The sequence below is a fragment of the Stegastes partitus genome, unplaced genomic scaffold, assembly GCF_000690725.1.
Source record: "Stegastes partitus isolate 25-593 unplaced genomic scaffold, Stegastes_partitus-1.0.2 Scaffold2793, whole genome shotgun sequence".
In the NCBI taxonomy this organism is placed as follows: Eukaryota; Metazoa; Chordata; class Actinopteri; family Pomacentridae; genus Stegastes; species Stegastes partitus.
The window spans coordinates 1-7,551 of record NW_007580524.1 but is presented as its reverse complement, the minus strand read 5'-3'; the positions used below and the strand labels follow the sequence as shown (position 1 = coordinate 7,551).

Genomic DNA, 7,551 nt, shown 5'->3' with positions numbered 1-7,551 from the left:
GAATAAAGGCGACGTTTCTACAGTAGCACAGCAACGCCGCGATAACCCAGCTGAGCGGTTTTAATCGCTGGGTGGCAACAGATGAACCCGGAACATCTCTGAAGTACATATCACTTCGTCAATTTTAAAGCCTGTTGTTATGGTAACATTTTAAATTCAGGGTTTATAAATTTGACATCTTGTAAATGTGAAGATGAAAAATCTAATTTCGATTTAGTGCATATATTACAAGCAGTGTGTGGCGATGAAATTAACTTTAATGTTGAATTTTATTTGTTGATTATTGGTCATTTAAGCGTTGTCAGTGTGAGGGGTGTCAGACAGCTGAGGTGCTTCATGCTTATCTGTGATTGGATTCCTTTTTTTGATTAACATCATCTGCACCATTTGACTGACTGCGGTGACTTCTGGCCTGACTAACTTCTCTCTGACTCATTAACAAAGACCAAAAATGCTTTGTTAACTACTGCCTTTTATTAACCTTAGGCCTGACACATCCCTTATGATGGCAGTTCCTACTTCAGCTTTGTGCACTGTGATGTCCAGAGGAGGAGCACAGGAGAGACAGAACAGCATATCTTATTTATGACAATGTGTCTGCACGTCAAGGGAGACTCATTTACAATTCAATTTCCACAGCAACACTCATGACCTGCTTCAGACCTTCAGAGCAAAAAACAAAAAAAAAAAACAGCTATAAAAACCTGCCATCACCGCAACCAGTCGCCCACACTTCATCGCAATCACAAGAATCACAAAGTCCTCGATTGTTTTCTTTTATTACAAAAACAGTGACAAATAAATAAAACAAAACAATGTAAAAATATAATGTTTGAGATTTGGGAGGGGGGCGTTATAGCAACGGTTTGTTCTAATAGCAATATGTCTGAAATCAGATTGGTCCCTGGTTTGGTAGATTGATACAAGAAACGTTTCAAAACATATAGCACCGTTGTGTGGCCATCACGGCTGTACCATACAGCTCAGCTGACCTTGTAAATCACAGACATTTCACATGAATGTAGGACAAACTTGAAAACAACTAAATTAGCTGTGGATCGGATAGAAAAGGGCCACTGCTCACGCTTTTGTTTTATATAAATATAATATATTAATTTATACATTGTACACTAGAATTGTCGTCTCTATACCACATACACAACTCAGGTAAACAAGTGAAATAAAAGGCAGCTGATCATTTTAAAATGAAAAACAAAAAGATCTGTGGGGAAACTGAAATGTCTTTGAGCTGCACAGCTGACGATACAAACTTTGAACGCAAGGTGATTCTGTGCAGAAGCCTGTGCTTTAGTAATTAACCTAAGATATGCAAACTGATGTCACCAACTCCAAAATTTCTGAAGGCATTGAAATTGTTTTTACAATCTTAAGGAGCAAGTGACAGAATGTCAGTATTAATGTGTGTACATGTGTGTGTGTGTGTGTGTGGGGTCCCAGTATGTGCAAACATTCAATGACATGAACCCTGAATTCACTACAGATTGAGCCTGTTTTGGAGAATTACTGTTAGAATTCAAATGTCTACGTAATTGTGCCAAACAAATTGAGAACATGGGTGAGGACGTGGTACGGATGCAGAAGGCTGGCTAGCGCACCAGGAGGAAGGTGAGTCCAGCGAGGCCGACACCAGCAGCAGCAAACAGCGCTGTCTTCATGGACAAGTCCTGACTCACCTCTCTGGCACTGAGGGAGAACTTAACGAAGCCTTCCTATAGGAGGGAGAAAGACAAAAACTGTTAAGTACAGAGGATACTGGCAAGAGGGAACAGATATCTGCTACTTCCAGTTTTTCCTCAGCGTTAGTAAAGGAATGCACAGTAGCTGCTACAATGACAAAGAGCTAAGCTGACAGCTGGTGGCAATTATACAATATATTTTGCAAAATATGTCAGAGTCACTGACAGTCCTGGTTTCCTCACAGAAATGAGAAAACATTTGCACTCTGAGGCCAACGCTGATATCAGCAACTCTCAAAATACGCTGAAAGCACAAACACACAATAACCTCAAAGTGTCAACCTGAAAATGATGGAAAATGTCACGTTTGTATTCAGTTTGATCATATTAATCATTCTTTTTAGCTTCTTCTGTTCCATTAGTGCCACTATTAAAAACAAGTCCGGTGCTGTTAAAACACTCTGCTGTATTTCTCCCTCATGTTTTCAGACTGAAGCCACACACTGGACCAGTGCGTGCACCTGCTCTCAGCTCCAGGTGTTCTCACTGCTTTGCAGCTGCTTGTTTTTGTAGTCATACCACACTAACTTTCAATACGGCTGATGCCAAATTCAACATACTGAAGCTTTGACTGTTACTACAAAGTCCATCTGGCTGAGCTGGTTACGTGTCTGTTGAAACCAGCTGCCAGCTGAAGAAAGGAGGGGCTTGTCTGTGTGTGTGTGTTTATGTGGGTGTTGGGCAAGCCCATTCATAAAAGCAGACATTCAACTGATGTCTTCAGTTTGTTAAGGCTTCTGAGACTTCAGTCAACCCAAAGTACATCTAGTTTTTTCAGGGCATAAGTAACATCAAGCAGGTTTGAAACTATAGTTCTTTTGATTTCCAGTTGCTGGATAAACCTAGAATTCAGCACAACTTGACAATTTTTATGCAACTAATTAAAAAAAACTCTGGATATTCTAATGCCCAGCATTGTTTGATCATGGCCAGGATTTTCCACTGTTAAGGTCTTATTGTTATAGCATACATTCATCTGAATCTTGCCTATAGCTACGCTACAATACACATGCTCATAGCAGCTGATCTGGATAGCAAACTAAGTTTAAAAAAAAGAAAAGGCGACATCTAAAGGACATGACTTAGCCATATTTCAAATCATAGATCTGAAAATAAACACCCGCAAAACACAAGATCTCATTAAACTAGGTGGTTTCCAATGGCCGATTTTCAAAAAGCACTACTTTCACATTTAGCTTTCAGTTTTACACTAACTCACCGCTCCAGATACAACCACAATACTCGTCTTATCTACAGTTTGAGTGTTGACATGTTGTCAGGACCTACCCATCCATCGTTCTCCAACAGCCAGTCTTTCTTCTCCTCTCCCAGGTAATCAGCTATGGTCTCTGCCAGTCCCCTGCAGTTTACGGGCCCCTGTCCCAGTTCCTGCCGCTTCCCGGGTTCCAGCCCCGGCTTCGTGTCCCTCTGCTCCTGCAGCTGTCTGGCCAGCACCCCAGTAAAGGTGAAAAGGGAAACAACCCTCCCCCAGTTCAAGTGTCCATCTCCCACCAGCTCCTCCATCACCCTCCTGAGGCTGGAGCAGAGGTCCGGCCCGGGCTGCCTCAGGAAGGTCTGAGTGAGGGAGTGGAAGCGAGCCTGGTGCTGCTTCTCCATGTCCTGGGCCAGGCACCTCATGGCAGCGGCTGACTCGCTGGGAGGTGGAGGGGCTGAATGTGGGCTTGTGCAGCACAGGGACAGGTAGTCCTCTGCCACAACCAAGGTCTCTTTCCATAGCCCACAGGACATTTTCTACCAGGGGATAAGAAAAAAAGATTCCCTTTAAAATGAGCTTGTGGACAATCAAGGCACTGAAACTACTGATATGGTTTGATGAGGTAAACAACTACATCTGCAAATGACTTTCAAAACGTTCAGTCTGGTCTACAGGACACAGAAACGAGTGAGGAAAACCCAGAATGACGTGTACAGCTCAGGGCAGCACCTTCACATTAAGGTGGCATTTGGTTCATTGTTTTTCAGACTTGCTCATGAGCTTATTGTTTGACTAATCTATTAAATCATTCAGTGAACAAGCTTTAAAACAATTAAGGCGGCTCTTTACCTCCTGTAGCCAGCACATCATAAAACTAAATAATTAAAAAATAATTATCAAGAAGCTCTTATTAACAGTATTAGCTTCCTTTACACAATATATTCCGAAAAAATATAATAAAATCTATATTCAAAACGCAATGCATAGGAGATCCAGGGATTCACTATTTTTTTATTTATATTTTAATAGGATCACATCTTTACTTCTGAATTCATAATTATTCATACTGTAGGGTCTTAGTCTTAATATCTACTACTGACAGGTAAAGTTGGATTTTTTTTTCTTTTTGTAGGTTTTTAATTAATATTAATTGAGGTAAATTCACACCATAAATAACACCGTAAAGTCCTCATTTCATTATTTAAACGCGTTATGTTTCTTCCAATCTTATTTCTCTGCTGGAAAAGCAGCTTTAAATATGATTCATCACTAACAACGACTTCTCTTATCAATAGCGGCGTTATTCTTACATTGCCGCTGGACAACCTCTCTTTTTTTTTTTCGTTTGGTAAAATACAAACGGGTCAACGTGAAATGTAAAGACCTTGTGTACCGGTCCGGTGTTCGGGAAATGTCGGCACCAGGTGTTCAAATCAACTTGACAAGGCAGGCTAGCGTCTCCATGTTCATAACGGCGCTCAGCTAGCTTACAGCGCCGCTAGCAGCAGCAGAACTGAACAGCTTGTGTTAAGCTAACCGCAAGCCGGATGATGCCGCTCAAGACCGCACACAGCTGCGGAAACTTAATATCACTACAAAATGAAACAAAAGACTTCGTGCTGATATATCCCCGGTGGCTCAACGTTAACAGTCCGCCAGCTGTGAGGTTTAAACCGGTGAACTTGTAGCTAGCTAGCTAGCTAGCCGCCGCAGCTGCTGTCGTTTCCTCCGCCGCAGATCTGTCATAGAGCAATGGAGGACACAAAGGACCGCCGACACACCGCTACCGGAGCCACGTCTACGCAGCTAACAGCGCTTCACACCTCCACACGCACGTCGACGCGTGGCTACTTTACTATATTTCCCAAAGCTCACTCGTACAAATCGGCGAAACACATTTATTCGGTGCGTAAAAGGAACAAAAGCTTACCCTCCCAGCGATATCAGACTGCTCTCAGCACACTCAGACGGCGGAAGGAGAACCTCGGACGAGTCGCAGCTTCCCTTCAGCAGGCTGCGGGTTTAGCACCGCCTCTGCCTCCGTTCTTTATTTATCAGCAGTGTTCCGTTGGAAGAAAAAAACCCACAAAAGTCCCACATTAGTAGAAGTAACGTTTTTGCCAGTGGTCGGCGGATCCACTACGTTATCACTGGTAAGGCTGGAAGTAGAAAGGGAAAATTCTCAGGTAGTCTGCAGGGAAATAACAAAGAGGTTGTACTGAAGACATTACATTTGTTTTAGCTGTTCATGTAGGTCTGTACTTGCGATGGAAGCTTTAATGTGAGGTGTGAGGGCTCATACAGGTCAGGCAAAGGTTAGAAAATAAAGGTGAGACACAGGATGGCGTTAAATCAAAGATGTTATTTGGCTTCATCACAGCAAAACAGCACACTGTCATACATCCAGACACATTTTACTGGGGGAGCACATTAATGATATTTAAGCACTAAAAACTTTACTTTATATTAAAACCCTGCTGCTTCAGTAGCATCCATTGTAGCCTTTAAATACTGAGCTGTCAGACTCAACATGATGGCTGTCATGTTTAGGACAGATCAGTCTATCAATCTATCACTACAGCAGCAGGATACGGTGGTTGTGCTGTCGGGCAAACTGGTCCTGAAATATGTTAAGATCTTCTGGATCACTGAGATCACTGAGTCGCTCATCAGAGCTGGTGGAGCGCAGGAGTGTTTTGATTGGTTTCAGAATGGAGACACTGCGTTCCCAGGAGGCCGAGCTTACTGGAAGAGGGATGGCAATGTTGCTCAGTCGAAAGTGTTCAAAAAAAACTTCTCAGTATGGCTCAGTGAAACAGATCAGCTCCACGTGGCTTCTGTATCTCACCAATCTGTATTTTCGTTCCAAAATTCTCTTAAATTGATGGAGTTCATCAATGGTTGCGTTTTTCAATGAAAACACAGTGCTGTCCTTTAAAAATCCATCACTGTGGGGGCTGAGAGCATAGAGCCACATTCGTTTTGGTGCTGGCTCATGTCATCATTACAAAGTGAGCTTCTTACTCAGTCAGCTTATTACTCAGGGGCCAGCAGGGGCACTGGCTCCTGTAGGCCCCCTGTGCAGAACCGCCGCTGCTTTCATGTCCAGGTGTGTGTCGTTTTCACAGGATGACACCAAGCTATTATTGCCTTGCTTCACTGCAGCTGGTCAGAAGCCTGCTGTAGCTTTCAGGTTTGACATCATTCACCAGAGTGTGTGTTTTCAGATCAGTGAACAGCACGAGGAAGTGAAACATGCAGCAAATGCGCCTGTATTCAAATGAGGGCAAGCCTGGTGATATTTTTGGGTACTTTTGGTAACTGGTAATATCCGTCTCATCCTTCTTTCCTCTTTCTTTCTCTCGACCTCACCACTCTCACTTGACTCCGGTGTTTCCCTCCTTTGAATGACGAAAACCTTCCTGCAGATTATTGTTGAAACAGAAAAAAAAAAGAACCTCCTCTATAGAGCCAAGAGATCAACACTGGATTTGGTGTGATTAGCCACGGTGCAGTTATGATAAACGTTTTATGAATCATCTCGTCGCTCGCACATAAAGCCATGATGTGGATAAGGCCCACTGACCTTTGACCGCTGTTAGAAAAACAAAGACGTGTAAGATAGACGTTCTGATCAATAGTGATTTGAGGGCACTAGCTAGACAAATAGTGAAAAAAACACTGAGGTAGTTGTAGCTGTACATCAGTCTTTGATCAAAAAAATATGGTGTTTTTTCAAGTCTTAACACCTAAACACCTAGTTTGCAACACAAGAAATAAAACGAAATACCAAAAAGAAATACCCATTTTGTGGTAGATGAAGTTTATCTAGCTGACTGTATCAATCATGTACACGTTACATGTTTATGACACTCAGATTGTATACCTTCAGTTTTCCAGATGCCACTGGTTAACTTTTGCTTCCATATTCCATGAAAATAAAACACCAGATTCTTTGAAGTTGTGTAAGTTACCAAATCAGTCATGACAAATATCAAGTCTACATTCATTTTTGTTTGTTACCTTTGTCATATTTGCAGAGTAAAGAGGTACAGACTTCTAAAATCCATCTGTAATGACATTAAATTTGCAAATGACAGCATTTAAAAAGTCATGCAGGTGGCATTTACTGTGAAGGATTGCACAGCTCAATTCAGTTTGTAGGGTCTATCAATAGACTTCCACGTCATACTGAAATGAATGGGAACCACCAGCTGACCGGAATCATAGAAGAAAACATCCTGATGCGAAACGCGTCAGTGTAGTGTGTGATTTGAATACATTAAAACATGCAAAACTCAATGGTATGCTTTATTAAGGTTTGAGAAGTCACACAGAATAATGCCCACAAGTGATATTTAACATCTACTAGTTGAATCTTTAATGCAGGGCAGGGACCTGCTTGTCTCCCAGGACATATCCTCAAATCATGATACAGGATTTTGCATTGTCACACTGTAAAATACAGTTTACAGCACTTTGTAACCCTGTTCTGAAAAGTGCTATATAAATAAAGTTTATTAGGGTCCGAGCACCCAAAAGGGTGCGAAGACCCTATTGGAACTGCTCGGATTATTA

General features: G+C 42.0%; 1 protein-coding gene across 1 annotated transcript; it reads right to left on the bottom strand.

Moving 5' to 3' along the window:
- Positions 1-454: 454 nt before the first annotated feature.
- On the bottom strand, positions 455-4,991 carry bcl2l10 (BCL2 like 10). The gene is made up of 3 exons (XM_008306012.1): positions 4,904-4,991; positions 3,045-3,509; positions 455-1,730 (listed from the first exon to the last, which is right to left on the bottom strand). The coding sequence occupies exons 2-3, from the start codon at positions 3,504-3,506 to the stop codon at positions 1,608-1,610; spliced, it is 585 nt and encodes a 194-aa protein (XP_008304234.1). The 5' UTR covers positions 3,507-3,509; positions 4,904-4,991; the 3' UTR covers positions 455-1,607.
- Positions 4,992-7,551: the final 2,560 nt, after the last annotated feature.

Coding starts and splice junctions, on each gene's coding strand:
- bcl2l10 (XM_008306012.1), bottom strand. CDS start 3,506: ATGTCCTGTGGGCTATGGAAAGAGACCTTGGTTGTGGCAGAGGACTAC. Junction 1,731..3,044: donor TGTTGGAGAACGATGGATGG/GTAGGTCCTGAC, acceptor TCCCTCCTATAG/GAAGGCTTCGTTAAGTTCTC.